At 41.5% G+C, this 18,134-nt stretch overlaps 1 protein-coding gene across 1 annotated transcript; it reads left to right on the top strand.

Annotated features, from left to right (window-relative positions):
* The first annotated feature begins 15,013 nt into the window (after nt 1-15,013).
* On the top strand, nt 15,014-17,577 carry LOC143305943 (uncharacterized). Its single transcript, XM_076691277.1, is given in 2 exon segments — nt 15,014-15,884; nt 16,889-17,577. Coding segments are annotated over 2 exon segments (1,560 nt in total).
* The last annotated feature ends 557 nt before the right edge of the window (nt 17,578-18,134 follow it).

The following is an 18,134-nucleotide window of genomic DNA, read 5'->3' as shown; positions in this document are numbered from 1 at the left end:
CGTTCGAGATATTTGTACTTCGGTTGTTGCAATGATTTTGAGTATACATATACGTTATTGAATCTTACACCGTTCGGGCTCTCGATCAGACTGATTGCGACGTTCGTTTTACCGCAGTTCGATGGACCGCAAATTATACCACGTATCGTATTCGGCAAGAGGGGTCCGTGTCGTCGCCGACGATCGTCCATGCGTGTTGTCCTCTCGTCTACATCGAGAATAAGGATAGACAGGGGCTGCTTTGCGAAACGCATATCGTCTATATAATAACCATATATTTAATGATTCAGCCTCTTTATAGGTTGCGGAAAAGCTGCTTGTCCGCGACGTGAACGCGCTTTAGCCGCGGCCATAGACGAGCTTTAATCGCGATTAACCCTTTTTCTCCGCGGCGATAACGCGCTTTAACCGCGATTAACCCTTTTTCTCCGCGGCGGCGGCGGCGGGGCAGCGGCGGCGCGCGGCGTAGGCGGGCACGCGGTGGTGGTGGCGGGCACGCGGGATGCAATTCGTGACCGAGCCATCAAATACGCATCCGAGCAACAACGTGACCGAAAGTAGGTCTCGACGATGCTCGCTCAATCTGTATCAGATTGCACATCGACACGTGTCTACCTGTAAACATGGATTTCACCCTACCCCCCTCATGTTAACCGCGTCAGCAAGGCGTCAAAGAGGCATCCAAGCAAAACGTGACCAAAAGTCTGTCTCGACGATGCTCTCTCTACCTGTACCAGATTGCACATCGACACGTGTCTGCATGTAAACATGGATTTCGCCCTACTCCCTCATGTCTTTGAAATAGAAGAACATTCCTTTGTATCTCCTACATTGGAATATGAAACACAAACGTTACACATATAATCGTTCTAGGTAAAACAACATTAAGATGCATAAAGTATATTTTTACTAAATAGATTTTATTATTTTACAGTAATGAACAAAATTAATAAATGATATTAAATGTTTCGTGTTTTAAGACAAATGTAACAATTTTTCTTTTTCGGTGGAGGTCCATCTATGTGCGTGTCATCCCCCGGCCGGTTTTAATGTTCCATACACAGTTCTTCATCTTCCTCCTTCCTTTTTTTAACCACCATTCTTTTAATATCGATACGTTTCTCATAGCACATGCTCCGTTGTGCGCGATGCATGCCATATGTTTATCCATCCATCCATCCTGAATATGCCGGCTCTTGGTTGGCAAATTCGGTAGATCGTCATCTTTGTTCAAAACCTCTATATTGATTGAACTGACTGAAGGATAAAGTTTCTTCAGCCATTTTTCTTTCTCAATGCCCTTGACGTATACAGATCCATGAATACTATCTTTCAAACACGAAGCGGCACACTCTTGAAGGCGTGAATACGGCACGGTACCATCGTCCCACTCAAAACCATGATGATTTTGCGTCAACCATTTTATTTGTCTTAATTCTGCTTTCGACAATTTTCTCTTAGCAAATGGAGGCGCAAAGATGAAACATTGTACACGATTCCCATTCTGGAAGATGGCAAGTTCCTTTACGAATAACTCGTTCGTATCGCTTTTGAAGCCTTGAATGTCCACGAATGTTGGTACGTTCATTTTGATTAGTTAAATTTGTGGCGAAAAATGACTGGTTTTGCTGTGGAATGATCTCATATAAACCCTCTTCCACTTAAGAGAGTTTGCGCACTACATTGGTCAGTGGATTGTACTGCACGATACGATCGTGAATGATCAAACAGTACGCGCTAGTATTTTCAGGAATGTTTTCACTACACTCAAAATCGATTCTTACATCGATTGTAGCGCTTTTTATCGATTCGTTCTGATGCGAGCAATCAATGACAACAAATGGGCCGTAGCCAAAAAAGAGTATCGTATCGTATAATTATAATTATCAAGAGTATAATTATCGTTTGACCGTTTTCAAGGATGTGCAACAATGAAAGTTTGTGCCTTTCTTCGAGCGTGACATGTGGCATCCTCCACTGTACTTTGTATAGTTGCAGCGTATATTTTGCACCATCTGATCCAAAAACAGCGTTTTTGTCGTCTCGCGACCGAATCAGAATCAATTCATGATGCGCATTAATCACTATTCGTTTGTAATCTTCGCAGAAACCGAGCAGCATATTTAGAGGAACACAAAAGTCAAAGTAGCCTCCTGCATTGGGTATGTCTATCCAGCCAGCGTTTTCAAGCATTTTTGATCTTGTCGTTGTCAACGATACTCCATTTTTTATCATAGTTGTTATTCCAACGGTTTTACAACGATCAATCTCCACGCCGTTTAATTCATATCGAATTTCATCAAACATAAATGCTGCGCAATTCATTTCTAGTCCAACTGAAGTTCCTGCAACATTGTCATCGTTGAGAATGAGTTTTCCTTCGACGTAAAGGTAACTCTCACTAGGAAACGTGTACAAATCTTGTTGTTGAATGGGAATTCGTATTTCATCATTGTTTCCGAACGTTGTGTTGGCGTATGGGCTGTAACTATGTAATTCGATCTTTGTAATTCGATCATCAGAAATCGGTAAACTGGCAATGTTCAATGGATCCATCATTTTCGTTTCTTAATCACAAAACCCAACGATTGCAGAAATTGCGCGTTTTTGTCGCTCAAATCTTGCGATGTATTCAGTTTGGGGATATTGTAAAGAGTCATCACCGTTTAATACATGATTATAATTCCTGCAACCGTGGTAATTGCTACTGCAAGTACAATTTGTGCGTTTGTGATTGAAGTTCTGGTTCCATCCATTTTCTAACGATCCTTTTAGCAACTCGTTCAACGGGGTGCCCAATAATGCATTCGGCGGATTGTTGATCGGTTGAGTTTTAGCATCTGTGTACAACAGCATTATTTCTAGTAATGTTTGGCATAAGTGCTGCTTGTTCTCTTGAAAGGCTATTAAATGAATGGATATTTAACGTATATTAAACGGCCGCGTCGTCGGAGCGTTCGACGATGTGCTCTTGCGATGTGTCCAATTTAGATATATTTCCTCTACTGAATGATTGTATAATTGTCATCGTTTTTACATCATTATCCTTACTGCAGCTGTCGTAAAATGTTCAGCATGCCGTTCGAGCCGTTCAACGGAAAGCCGTTCGAGCCGTTCAGCGGGCCGTTCGAGCCGTTCGAGCCGTTCAACGGAAAGCCGTTCGAGCCGTTCAGCGGGCCGTTCGAGCCGTTCAACGGAAAGCCGTTCGAGCCGTTCAGCGGGCCGTTCGAGCCGTTCAGCGGGCCGTTCGAGCCGTTCAACGGAAAGCCGTTCGAGCCGTTCAGCGGGCCGTTCGAGCCGTTCAGCGGGCCGTTCGAGCCGTTCAACGGGCCGTTCGAGCCGTTCAACGGAAAGCCGTTCGAGCCGTTCAGCGGGCCGTTCGAGCCGTTCGAGCCGTTCAACGGGCCGTTCGAGCCGTTCGAGCCGTTCAGCGGGCCGTTCGAGCCGTTCAACGGGTCGTTCGAGCCGTTCGAGCCGTTCGAGCCGTTCAACGGCAAGCCGTTTGAGCCGTTCGCGGGCCGTTCGAGCCGTTCGAGCCGTTCGAGCCGTTCGCGGGCCGTTCGAGACGTTCGCAGGCCGTTCGAGCCGTTCGCGGGCCGTTCGAGCCGTTCGAGCCGTTCAACAGGCCATCGATTATGTTTATATTCATGTTATTTTTTACACCGCCTAATATGAAGCCTCACTGTCACTTCTTCTCCACGGAAATTTATCAGATTATTGTTTTGATCGGTAATGCGTATACTAAGGTGATCAATGGCTCTCACAATAACTGGAAGATAAATGAGTTTGTAGGACTTTCCGAAATTTTATATCCTGGCGGCACGCGCGGTGAAAACTCATGAATGGTATGAACACATTGACCGTTGCTATACGCACCAGTTGTAATATTACATTCGATCCTCAGCACATTTACTTTCATAATCTTTACGGGTATATCCGACTCGTGCCATTGCCCCGGCGGTAATATGCGATATGTAGAAAACCCGAGAAGCGATTCTATATTATTTGGTTTGGTAAAATCGATTGTATAATCACTATATATTTCACTTTTCAAAGTGCTGTTATTTGTACGAAATAAAATGATTTTTGCCTTGTCCATTATTTTCTCTTGCATGTATTTATTTAGCGCTTCGAGTTCGTACGAACCATCCGGTATCGTGATCTCACCATCGGCATCAAAGTAAAATTTATTGTTTGTAAAGTAAACGTTCGGTATTGTGTTGAAAGCTTGAAAATCAACGAGTCCGAGTTCGTAATTATCATCCTTCAAGTCTATAGGTGGAAAGCAATCAGTGCTAAGCACAGAATTTTTTCCGCTTAATGTAAACGTCAACGACATCTTTGCAACTGTGAAGACTATGTGCATCGAAACTATTTTATACATTTCCAGCTAAAAAATGCAAGCAGAGTTGTCCGCATACACTCGTATTGAATTTTTGATACTGCGCGTGATTGTATAAAATCGTTACATGGTTTCCGAAGTAGTTTATTAACTCTGTCGGTGGCCTCAGATTTACAAAAGAATCGAAATATTTAACACAATTACCTCGCTTTACGTAAGCTACCCAGTGTGTACCAGGACCTTCCGATTTATCTAAATTCACGATACCGCATTCGTTTAAGAACGATTTAGAGGGCAAATTTGTACGCATGAAAACGCCTCGAAAATATGGAAAGTTCAACTTTCGTGCAAAGTTATATAACTGTACATTTGTCATTGCGTCCTGTGGAAGCGTTACAATTAGCCGAAGCGCTTCTTTTTTTTTTTCTTTAATTCCTTTTCCCCGTTTATATGGTGCAAGGTAAAGTCCATGTCCTTCCATAACACGATTGTGCCGTTTCACTTCCTCCAGTGTTTTCCGTGCTGCAGATGCATCGTTGACTGCCTTGGCGATACCTGCTGCACCGCCGGCCACAGTGCCCAAAGCCGAAAGGCCTGCAAAAATAGGTACAAGTGCTGGAAGAAATCCCCCACGTTTTGCAACTGGAAGTTTGCGCAATTTCGTCTTCTTCTTCTTGTTACTCTTCCGCGGTGCCATTACTTTCTTCTTTGGCTAACTCTTTGGCTAACAATATTCCAGCAACGCGCGCAGACAAAAGTGTTTTCCAATCTGGTGCGAATTCTTTTTGTGCTAATTCGAAGATGAAATGTGCATATGCACATCGTACGACTATCGTATAGGAAGTGAAATTTTTCCCGGGGATGTTTGGGTTTATATAGGTAGAGAGAGAAGTTGTAAATGATGCAATACATTATGATTTATTAAAGTATAATTTCTAACATAATTTGTAACATAATCCTTTTTTCTCTGTTAAGATGCTGCTGATGCAGCTGTTATTATTGCCTGAATACCTAAAGCTACTAATTCGCAATCAATAATTGAATTTGGATCATAAATGTCAGTTTCTTTGATATGCTGCACAACCTCTGCAAGCACTTTTACATCTCCGTATCCCCGAACTAATGCAACAAACTCTTTAAATTTTTGTTCCACCGAATACAGTTTATCATATAATGCATTATGCATTTCAACTATACAATCATTTAAAATTACCATTTTCTCAAATGTTTTTTTCATCATGCACATACATATATCATTGCTAATCAATTTAATTACTTTTTCACCATATAGCACTCCAAATTCAACACTTATATCATTAAAATTAATATTGTCGCGTGTATCTTTTGAATCGTCAAAGAAGCTGCATATGTTGTCTGCTTCGGCTACAATCAGCGACTATGTGACTATGCTCAGCTCCAGGCGGTTGTTTCGGCTGTCTGATAATACGAGTTGCGGGTAGAAATTGTCGCCAAGTATATTTATGCCGATTTCCAAATGCTTTGTACAGGAATCCGTCAATGGATATTTTCGGCCCAAAATTCTACATGATAATTGTGGTGCGATTCTAGAACAAATAAATACCGTTTAAGTATGTTATTAGAACAAATACCGACAGCGTTAAATGAAATGTGTTTCGAACACTTACTTCACGTCATTCTGATGTTTTGTCATTTTTTTGCGTGCCTCTTCTTCTTGAGTAGAACTTGCGGGGCGCTTCCTTTGGCAAAAAAACTCTTTGAAACTTTGAGAATACATATTTCACTTTTCACAATACAATCTCGCGAACGATGCACTTGCGGTGATGGTCAATTTGGTTTTGCGTATGCTTGAAACTTTAGCAAACCCCCTACCTTCTATAGTCACGAATTGCAGTGTCAGATTTGCTGCGTCAACAAAAAAACTCATTTCCAAGACGTAGAAAAAATCATTTCCAAGACGTAGAAAAAAGTGGTCTTCCGATAAGAACAAACAGTTCAAGGTCATGGAGGGTGGGGGTAGGGTGTTATATTTCTGCCGACGGTGGGGTCAAATTTCAGTTCAAGGTCATGGGGTGGGGGTTGTCATGGTGTGGGGGTTGTCATGGGGTGGGGTGTCAAATTTCAGTTCAAGGTCAGGACGTATCATATTTCTGCTGACGGTGGCGTCTAATTTTAGTTCAATGTCATGGGGTGGGGTGGAGGGGTGGGTCTGAGGGGGGTATCATATTTCTGCTGATGGTGTGAAATTACTGCTGAGTCAGCAAAAAAAATGCTGACGCCAGTGATTTAGAATCCGCATAGAACAACTACTCTCGTGTTTTGTATATAGCTCAGTGACCTTTGTATATATTCTTTCTTTTGTACATTTTGTTTTCTGTTGTGAATAAAACTGTTGTGTTACGTTACGGCGTGTCCCTTTATCTGACCTCGCAGACCACGCAATTCGCTAATACTTACGCATTCGTTCGTAAATTAACCTGGTACGCTGAAAGCAGATAATTGTCACTGGGTCACTGTGTCGGTCGCAACCATTCGACGAGGAAACACGTTCGGTAGAACAGCTGATTTCATGGTCGGGCCAGTGAACTCCCCTCATTTATTGCACTTAGGTATGAATAATAGGCGAGGTGTTTCCTCGTCGAATGGTTGGGACCGATACAGTAACCCAGTGGCAATTATCTGCTTTAAGCGTAGCAGGTTAATTTAAGAACGAATGTCTAAGTTTCATTTATGTTGTTTTCAAATTTTTCATCATTAACGTGGCTTCCAATTCAAACGTTTATTAATTATTCCATTTCAATCATTTTTATTTATTAGTTAGAATGTCTAGACTTTCCTTCTTTACATTATGACATGCGACAAAAGATTAGGTTCCGTATTCATTTTAAACAATGACTAAAAATGTTCTACCAGTTCAGTTTTTTTATCGTGCTATGCCAACAGGATGCTGAGCCGTTCGTGACCTACGTCAAACCCCGCATTCGTAGCCGATGCTGAAATCCCTGAGCCCGCGCGCTATACGCGCTCGGATTGGTTGGGGTTTTTTGTTAATATCTCGAAAACCAGGCTTTAACCAATACTTTGGCAAAGGAAAATGTTGTTTAGAATCACCTTAGCAATCATCCCTCTGCGGCTGTCGAGGTAGTCGCGTGACATCCTGTATATCCTTCTAAATATAAAAGGTTTCATCGCGAACGATACATTCCTTGCACAGTAACATGAAGGAATAGATTTTTTGCTATAACAGTAGTTATTAACAAATTCCATAAATTTTTGCAAGTGGGATCATCGCAGATATACATCCTACTAAATGTGAAAGGTTTATGCAATCGGTACATTTCCTGTAGCGTAAACGCTAGATATGAATGAAGTATTACGTTTTTTGCTATAAAAGTCGTTAGGAATGAGAAAGTACAAAAATTTTTTTGCGGGACTAATCGGGACATATACTCTACAAGATACAAAATTTTCGATCCGACTGGTCCATCCGCCTTAGAGTAATCGGTAGGGAATGTAAATCAAGCATTACGTTCTATGCAAAAAAATCGTTAGCAATAAAACAATGCAAAATGTCTTAACGGGATCAAGTGGGAGAAATACTCTACAAGATGCAAAAGGTTTCCTTTCGATTGGTCCATCCATCTCGGAGTAATCGGTGGACATACATTGAACGTACATGGAACAGTACGTTTTTGGCAACAAAAATCGTCAGGAATGAAGAAATGCAAAATGTTTTTTTAACGGAAACAATCGGGAGACATATTCTACAAGATGCGGAAGGTTTCGTTCTGATTGATTGATCCGTCTCGGCGTAATCGGTGAACATAAAGAAAAATAGAAAAAAAAGAAAATATACACATCGAATTGAGTATCCTCCTCCTTTTCGAAGTCGGATAGAAAACAAGATTATTTTAAGATTATTCAGATTAGTTAAAATTATTATAACAATATCGTGCTTGGTCTCATTTTAATCAGGATAATCTCATCAACATGTTAATGAAATTGTTATTAAAAAAAAATGAAAAATAAAAAAATTTCATCACTGCATTAGTGTTGTCCCACCGATACGAATGCGACACAGATCTTAAAAGGAGTTGAATTCTTCCAGCAGTTGAATTTTCGTTAGCAGGATAACGTTCTATTTCTAGTAATAAACTCGAGCATAACTCGACAAAGTAAGATATCTCGCGGCATCCCTTTAACATGTATCTTTTTCAGTTTATTTCATTGAACGTATTCTCTTTCTTTGTATACTGAGATATGGCAACGCTCAGCTCAAGACTCTAAGCAAAGAAGTACAGTCCTTGGTACCGAAGCAATCTTCTGTTACTGTTGTGGGAAAGGTAGTGTATAATGAAATTGACTTGATCAACTCCGTTCTGCACTCTTAGTTTATTGCAGTGCTGTCTCTAACGATGTTTGACAGAGCTCTGACACCACCCAGGCCCGGGCAAGGCCCTGAAACAAACATGAAAGGAGATAATAGAAATTTTAACTCGCTCGGGTCTGGTCGCTAAATGCATAATTGACCAGACCCGACGTGTACGAAGAAAGGAAAAGAAAAAAGAAGAAAAAGGAAAAGACAGCGGCGTATGTGGTGGGCCGGTCGCCACACTGTCAACGCGTGTTAGACTGCTGTAGTGCGAAGTATCTCACATTTTTATATTAGAATAGAGCAGATGGCGCTCATTCCTGAGGCACAAATTCACGACCCTTTGAAAACAAAGGCATGCCCAGTAGTGAAGGGCATATTGCTGAATTGCATCGATATTTGGTATCGATATGTATCAACAACCAAAGTATCGATATACATCAATTGCGAATAAAGTAGCGATATTATTGATATCAATATGTACAATTAAATTAGAAGTGAAATTCAGTAAAAAATAGACTATTTATTCAAATATTTGTTTTATGTATGATAAAGATATTATTATATTTAATATTTTAATTTTTTTGGACGTGCATCCATTACGAGGATTATTTAGAATCTCTATTACGGCTTATCATTCTTAATCTTCAAGTTATTAATCTGATCTTACAATTTGACGAATTATACTGATCTTCTGTTAACAGTTTATATCTAATTTACGTGTACATAACTATTTATTAACTTATACATTACTATACATTGAGATCAATAGTGCATATATTCTATATATTGTGACCCTTTTCGTGGGCGCACTTTATACAATGTAGCACAATTCTGAGATGACGTCTTACAAAAAATCGAATGGTTCGTTGGGCGCCAGCCACGTTCGCGAGGCGATCGAGAAAAGGGAAAATCGGGGTCGTTTACACAAAACGGGAACTCCCGGCTCGACCGAGGTCGGCCGTCATACACTTCGCAGAGGAGTACGCGAGGAGGGGAAATTTTAGTACTGGGAATCTCGGGGTGGAAGGGTTCTGAGGAGGTTCGCACGTTACGCGGTCGAGAAGGGGTTGAAATAAGGGGGAGAAGGGGTAAGGCGAAATCGCGGAGTATAATGCACAGACGAAGAAGGTAACCGTTACGCGAATTGACTTTACAACAGATAACATAAGGGGCTCACCAATATGTTGGACACGCCACACACACATGTACACTCACGAACGCTTCTACCAAATCGCTTTTACAAATTTCAAACTCTCTATTCGCTATCTCTCTTATACAATGACTTTCTATGTCGTTAGACGCCGAAACGCGATCGGGATCGATAGGGCTGACGGAGGCTCGGCGATGCTGGCTGCAGACTGAGGGTCTTCAGACTCGACGGGTAGATGGCCCCACGGTGTCCTTTTGGGTTGTACAGTTGTCGCTCTTTCCCATCGCAGGACGCTCTTTCCGTGAGGGCGGTAGGGTCGTCGTCGGCCACGGGACAGAGTTCCTTTGACGGTGGTGGCAGCGTCGTATTCTAGGGTCTTCCGTCGCCTCTATCGTCCCGATACTGGCGGGTGGGAAAAGGAGATAGTATTAGGGAAAGGGGTATTGCAGTGTAGCGTTGAAACTCAAACTTTTTGTCTGAGCTCCGTGATTCATGTAAAAGGAAAAGACATTATGATAAGTAAATGAATAAATAAATAAACACAATATTTGGGGGCATACCCCGAGGTAAAAAAGACCTTGCGGCCAAAAAACCTCGATAAAATAGTATATTTATTGATAATTTGTTTGTATCAATGTGAGGTGTGTGTCTTGTGTATGTTTTGATTTTGGCTGATTATTCTTTATGTAATCAGATCGGATCGTAAATGATCGCATATTGTCAGTATGGCAACGGTCGTCGTAAGCAGTACCGTTCGACGGTAGCGTTTAGCATGTATTTGCTAAGAATTGATTTGTTGAAAGACTGTACCGATTGACGGCAGGGAGTGCGTAATTGATGACGATATGGAATCGTCATCGGCTTGACCGATACACGGAAGCAAAGTGTATTAATGACGACATGTAGTCGTCATCAGCTGGACCGATGGACGGCCGCTTTTGTATTGTGTATTGTGAGCTGTAAATGCTGATTTTGCAGTTACGTACCTTTATGAATATGATAACTGCTTCTTCAAAACGGTAAGAATTCACTAATTCAACGAACACTGAATAAATGCAAAATGTTACACTGTGCCCTTTTGAGAATCAGAATGAACTGTGTAGGGCCCTCGAACGGTACGCTCGACCGCCCTAGACCTACCTACCCTTTCCCCACAGCGTGGGCGACGCATAGCGACGTTAAAAATTTTTTTGACGCGCACCCGTCTCAGGGCCTTACAACGGTCAAATCAGCCGCGCGATATTTAAAAGGAATTGGGATCTGTTTCGACCCAACAGCAGGGACAGACGTGTGGCGGGCGAAAGTCGGGAGATCTCGGCAATTGGAACGCGAGGGGGGGGGGGGGGGGCACGCGTGGCACCACGTTACAATATATGCGGGGGTGTACTCTATACAACATTTTAAGCGTAATACCTGTTACGCGGCATAGTATACCGCTCGCGGATCTATAATAGCAGTTTTCTACCTTTAACAATCTTACGGTTTTAACCATCGGGAGCAATAAACTCACCATAAGACAACGTCCGTTTTGCCTTCTATGTACCTTGTACAGATGGTAACAACGATAAATTCATGAACTGATGAATTTATCGCACCAATTTAGAAGCCCGGTCGGTCATGCTCAATAACTTATTTCTTGATTATTAGAAAAGATCTTAAGCTGGTCGGAGTGGTAGTTTGTCACGTATCGAAGCAATTATCGTGTTAAACGTAAAGATTAAACAGATCCTCTTCAGGATAAGGCCCGTAAATTCAGAACACTCAGTTCGGACATTCGTATTGTCCACGAGCTCGCGACAAGCGATTTACAATCTTTTACGGGCTCTTCCTACGTTTTTTGTGCATGAGTCGTAGCCAGTCCAAACAAAGGCCCAAACCTTTCTTTTGGTTCGGCTTAGCTTTCTTTCATGATTTCTCCTTCGTGTTCCAAACAGCCCTTTCTGCTGTGCACGTGTCACTGCGAGTTATACTGACCCAACAACGGTCATGAACCGTCATTGCGCTCTGCCCCAAGGCACCACCGGTGACCAAGACCATATATCAAACCCACACAGAGGTTTCTGGGCCCACAGTCGCCCTTGCCTTGGAGGTATCGCCGGTTCTGTGCAAACATGCACCATAAGACTCCCACGTGCATCGCAGCTGTTGGGCGTTTTGACGGGCTTACATGGGACTTCTCCAGCGAGCTGATTTGCTGAACACTTCGACCTATTGCCATTAGTTAAACCCCAAACGTTTACTAATTGGTCACTTTTGGTAAACGCCTCTCTCGCTGGGCTCTCTCTTCGGCTTCTAGAAAAACGTCTTGGAACTTGGAGGGGACTGAATTCGTCAGTCTCTTACAGAACTTGAACAAGAACAGTCTCAGACAGAACTCTAAAGCAATCAGTCAATTTTCGCTATCCTCCAATAGATACACTCCGACCCAGCTTCGTAATCTCTGTTCAAGTCATCTACAAACATTCTCACACACGAACATTTTGTATAATACATATCGAATTAAACGCATCAATAGTATATCATCTCTGAAGGTAATATCCTTATTATTGTAAAAGGTAATAAGGAAGTGCGATACTTCGTGGTGTGGTAACCCGCGTTACACCATAACGACCGGTGATCACATCGCGGGTTCGCGCTGAAGCAATACCGTTAGGCGCCAGCCACGTTCGCGTTTCGGGAAAGGAGGAAAGCGGGGTGTCTTTACAAAGGTGGGGATTCGCGACTCGACCGTGGTCGGCCAGTACGCAATACGCGGGGGAGTACGCAGGGAAGGGACTCTTTAGGGCAGGGAATCTCGGGGTGGAAGGATTTGGAGGGGGTTCTTTACGTTACACGTCGAGAAAGGGGGGTAAAGTAAGGGATATCGTGAAAGCGACGTGGAAAAGGGTTGCAAGAATATTGCGGATAAATGCGCGATAGAGAAGGTACCGTTACCGGGACTCAAACTTGATAATCTTAATAATTCAAGAGGTTTACCAATGTCGCACACCCACGCAAATCGCTTTCACAAACCCGCTTTTTACAACTCTTAACTCTCTATATCGTTCTCTATACTTTTCTAAGATCTCTGATAATTGGCTTTCGCACGCTAAACGCTGACTAACGGCTTGTCGTCGCAGAGAAGCGAATAGGGAAGCTGATCGAGAGGATCTTGGCTTCCCGCCTCGAATAGCATCTGTCCCGAGAGGGCACCGACCTGGCCGAGTCGCAGTTTGGTTTCAGGCGGAGGCGCAGCAAGATTGATGCAATTCATTCGCTGCGCCTACGATGCGACTCGTCCACGTCCCGGGACTGCGCTGGGTTGAGAGGAGGGTGGCCATCAGTGTCGTGGGGGGATATCGCACGATCTCCTATGAGGCGGCGATGACCCTGGCGGGGGTTGTCCCTTTCAAATTTCAGGCGGAGGGTGACGCCATAGTTTTCTGGCGTCTGCATGCCTTCCGCGTGTAGCGGCCCCCGCCAGGCGAGGAGGTTGAGAGAATAAGGCGCCAGGCCCGGCATATAGCCCTGGGTTGGTGGCGGTGTGCGGTCATCGAAAGTGGCGACATCGCCCAGCGTGCAGCCGGGGCGGTCCTGCCAGTGATGAAGAAATGGCGGGACCGCGGCCAGGGATGGATCACCCAGATGCTTACCGGACATGGTTGTTTCGGTGAGTACCTGTGCCGGATTGGAAGAGCAACATCCGGGCAACACACATTGGAACACTGGTCTGTGTTCGCGCGGGCTCGTCACGCCCTGCAGAGCGAAGTAGGAACAGACCTCTCCCCGTCGGCATTAGTTAAGAAGATGTTCGCCGGCGAGAGGCAGTGAAGGGCGGTTGCGGACTTTTGCGAATCCGTCATCGCCATGATGGAGGAAGCGGAGCGAGGTCAGGAGAGAGCCGACCCTACGGTTCCATAAGGAATTTTAGTCCAAAAATTTTGCTTTTCAGATTGCTGAATCTGTTTTAAAGTAGATCACAATCAACATCTATAAAGAAAAAACATCCTAATATTCGAATACAACATATAAAATGTTGCATCATCACGTCCACCCTGTTCGAGTATAAAAACAGATGTCATGAACAAATTAATCAACGAACAAAAATTAAAAGTCTGGAGGCATATCCGTAAGTTTTGGCGCATATTAAATCCCTACCTCAAAAATACTAATATTATACATCGTATATTACCATATATCGGATGTAGAGAATTCATCGCAGAAGAATGTAGACAGTATCAGCCCGGCTATGTGGAAGAACTTTGTCCGCAATACAATGACCGAAGGACAAAAACTATTAAACAGGAATATCATAAAAGAAAACCAGTAAGTATCACTTCTAATATTTTAGTTTAGAATACCCCCGGCTTGTTCTTCATGTTCTAGGTACATATTTACAGAAGACCAATCACACTTACAAGGGAACATCGGGGACTGATACACTCCGATTTTGATGAAACTTTGCATAAATATTTATTAGACCTATTTATGAAGATAACTGTAATTCGTTGGTGCCCGTTTTTCACTTTGAGGGAGATATTAACCCTTTTATACGAACCGCCCTTTCTATATACGTGCTTATAAATCGTAAACAACAAAAGATATAAAAAAATAGTTGAAATAAAAGTTATACCGTTTCTTGAGGTCTATAAGGCTGCGTGTAAGTTTTTTTTTTAATCATTTTTTTTGCAAAATTGAATTCCCCTCCCCCTCCGTTTTGAAAAACTTTACTTTTTTTCAATCAATAAAAAAGTCTATTTATTATGAATTCAACGATGTATTATAGTGTATAGTTGTTTTAATTATTCCGATGGAATTTTTGATTTAAGTTTTTTGATTTATCTGTATTGACCGCTAACTCGACTTACATCACTTGCGACGTTGATAGAACCTATATACGTTTTACAATATATTTGCGTTTATATAAAATCGCAATAACAAGCCATATATTGTAGGCGTATGATATTTTTTAGAAAGGTAAACATGTTATTCCCGAAACACGTTCAAAACATGCAATGACGTGCGTACCTCACGATAGTTTCTTATAATAGCATGATACGTTGTACTAACGTACGTACACCGTACATATTATATGTATACATCAAAACAGACCGTATGCAGTTATTGTTAACCAGTATCGAAAGAACGTGTGGCAGTAGGTTGCTCTCGAGTCATGCTCTGTAGCAAAATGGTGTATATTAATCCTGCAAATGTAATTAATTTGCTATTGACTACATCTCATTTTATGCAGTTTGCACTGACTCCAGTCAATTACAAAGAAGTTGCATTATACGAAACACTACAAGGTATTATAACAAGAAGCATTGAAGATCAATCGTTTTTTGCTGAAGAGGATGAAACTTTAGACTTTGAAGAGCCAAGACCAGTAGAAGCAGATATTGTAGATCCACCATTTGATGCTGCGGATACTGACGATGAAGCTGTAGAGGAAGAAGACGTCTGCATTCCAGAGGAACAAGAAGATGATGTCGACTTGGAATATAAGAAGAATGCGGTAGAATTTTGGAAAAGTACACCAGGTAAACAGAAAGCTGTTAAAGCAGTACAACATAATATTCGAAAGGTTCGATCACGTGAACAGTTGTACAGATGGGAAAAATACGTCGGAGCAGGTGGAACGCGAAGAGATAAGTTATTGTATATTTCGGGTTTTACTCTTTCGATATTTCGTGATGCTCTTGATAGAGGATCCATAGTCCATGATATTGATATCCGAAAATGGACATTAGAAGCAAAAGAAAACATTGATTTGCCAATATTTAAAGCAGGAAAATGGTGGATATTTAAATTTTAAAAACTGCATGGAATAGTTTCGCGTAAAATAACAAAATTTGTAACTTACCGGGAACGTGAAAATTCTCAAGAAATAAATACAGTTATCGATAATTTTATTCAAGTCGTGAAACCGAATATTAATAGTTATGGTGTAGAAAATGTATTTAATTCGGACGAAAGTGGTTTTAATTTAGAACTTCATTCTGGTCGAACGCTATCATCCATATCATCCATATCATCCATATCATCAACCACTCATAGTTATACTGTTATGAGCCGGAGGGGGCGGCTGCGTAGCCGGGGCTTAATTTAGGTATATGGTATTTGTTAATGGCTTGACCAGTGTTGTTATTAACACTGGGAGCCTAAGGAAGTAGACGTGGAGGCGAACCTATGTATGGCTAACGTAGGGAGCTCCAGGAGGTTGGCTATGGTGGACGAACCTACGTATGGCTAACGTAGAGAGCCACAGGAAAGGTGTAGAGTGGAGGACGAACCTACGTATGGCTAACGTAGGGAGCCTCAGGAGCGTGATATGCGGACGAACCTACGTATGGCTAACGTAGGGAGCCGCAGGAAGCGTTAGTATTAGGTCTCGTAACTTGATTGATGTACCTCGAGCGGTAAAGGTACACCTTAGTGGGTTTTTGGATAGTAAATATAATTGAATAATAGAATGTAAGTTAAAAATAATGTGAGTTTATTCTCTATTCCGGGGCTTTACAATTGTTGTGTGTAATTGTCGCGGTGTTCGATGAATTAAACTCTAGGTCGCAAGTTTAAATGAGTTGAATAAATAGAAATTAGTTTCGATTCCGCGAAGCAAGAATCTAATCCTTCTCGGTTTTCACGAACGCGAGCAAACGGGGGCGGACTACAACGATTAAAATAATGCTTAACAGCAGACAACGTACTGTATAGTTACTGTGAGTGCTTGAAGGGGACTTGAATACCCGATCTCGCAGAGTTTCCTCGTTGCAGAGATTATCCGTAAAAGAACGTACTGACGTGTAACGAACTGATTCTAGACTTCAACTAGACCCGAGGTGCCCTTGTCGCTACCCTTTTTATACTCAAAAATTAGAGTAAAAGAGTGGTGGGGACTGACTCTACGTGACCCGTAGGACCGCGCCCTTGCTTTGCGATGGTCTCGAATTTTCTAGAAGGCGGTTGGTGTCGAGTGCACCCATCCGATTCCATATAAGGAAATTTTTTGAGAAGGGTTTGTAACACCATATAAGGAAATTTCCGAGACGGATACGTAACAATACCATACAACCTACTGTATCTGCAAATGGAAAATTGCTTTCACCGCTTTACATAGTTTTAAAGGAATCAAGCGGACAGTTCGGACCAAGAGTAAAAGAAAGTTTATTCAATGCTCCAAATGTTCATGTTTCTGCTTCAAAATCTGACAAATTAACTTCAGAGCACTTTAAAACTTGATTTACTGAAATATTTTTAACAAACGTGGGATCCCGAAGCGTTCTCCTACTTGATTCATGGAGTGAACACTGTCCAAATGTTTTGCAAAATCTTGTACCTGAAGGAAAAGAACTACTTTTTCTGACGATACCGAAAAAGACGACAGGAAGACTACAGCCTCTTGATGTTCTTGGTTTTCGAATATGGAAAAATTTCGTAAAAACTTTTTCCGATCAGGTCATTTTATTGAATCATGTCATAAAACTCCAATCTCTTGTCCATAATCAGTTGTCTTCACCTAGATTCCAAAATTTGTTTAAGCATTCGTGGTATAAAAGTGGATATATAGAAGAACGTCCGGAACGCTATGAAAATCCAGTCGATTATTGTTTTACAAAACAGGTTGACAAAATTCATCGGTGCGATATATACGGAGAATTAGCTATACTTCGTTGTGCTTGGTGTAAAAAATATTTATGTTTCAAACACTTTTTTGAAGAATTTCACTACTGTAAAAGCTATGTCGAATAATGTTGGTTGTTATACATATACATGTACAATAATATTATATTCTAATAAAAATTAAAGTCAGAATAAGCGAAATATGTATAGGAGCGGATTTAACGAACACAGTATGGATGAATGAGTGTTACTATATCAAAAACTCTTACTCTACATTTTCAGCTTATTTTTATATGTAGATTAACCGTTTTTTCAATTGTACTACTACATCGGAAGTACTCTGTATATTGTAGAAGGCTTACACAATAAATGTACTTCATCATATGATGATAAAATTAATCTTGCAATTATGAAAATGACATGTAAAACGAATGGAAAAATAGTTCTTATCAAAGATCTTATCAACGTTGCAAGTATAAGTTGAGTTAGCGGTCAATACAGACAGATCAAAAAACTTAAATCAAAAATTCCAGCGGAATAATTAAAACAACTATACACTATAATACATCGTTGAATTCATAATAAATAGACTTTTTTATTGATTGAAAAAAAGTAAAGTTTTTCAAAACGGAGGGGGAGGGGGAATTCAATTTTGCAAAAAAAATGATTAAAAAAAAAACTTACAC

This window comes from Osmia lignaria, chromosome 12 (assembly GCF_051020975.1).
Source record: "Osmia lignaria lignaria isolate PbOS001 chromosome 12, iyOsmLign1, whole genome shotgun sequence".
Lineage (NCBI taxonomy): Eukaryota > Metazoa > Arthropoda > Insecta > Hymenoptera > Megachilidae > Osmia > Osmia lignaria.
This window is presented reverse-complemented; position numbering and strand designations above follow the sequence as displayed.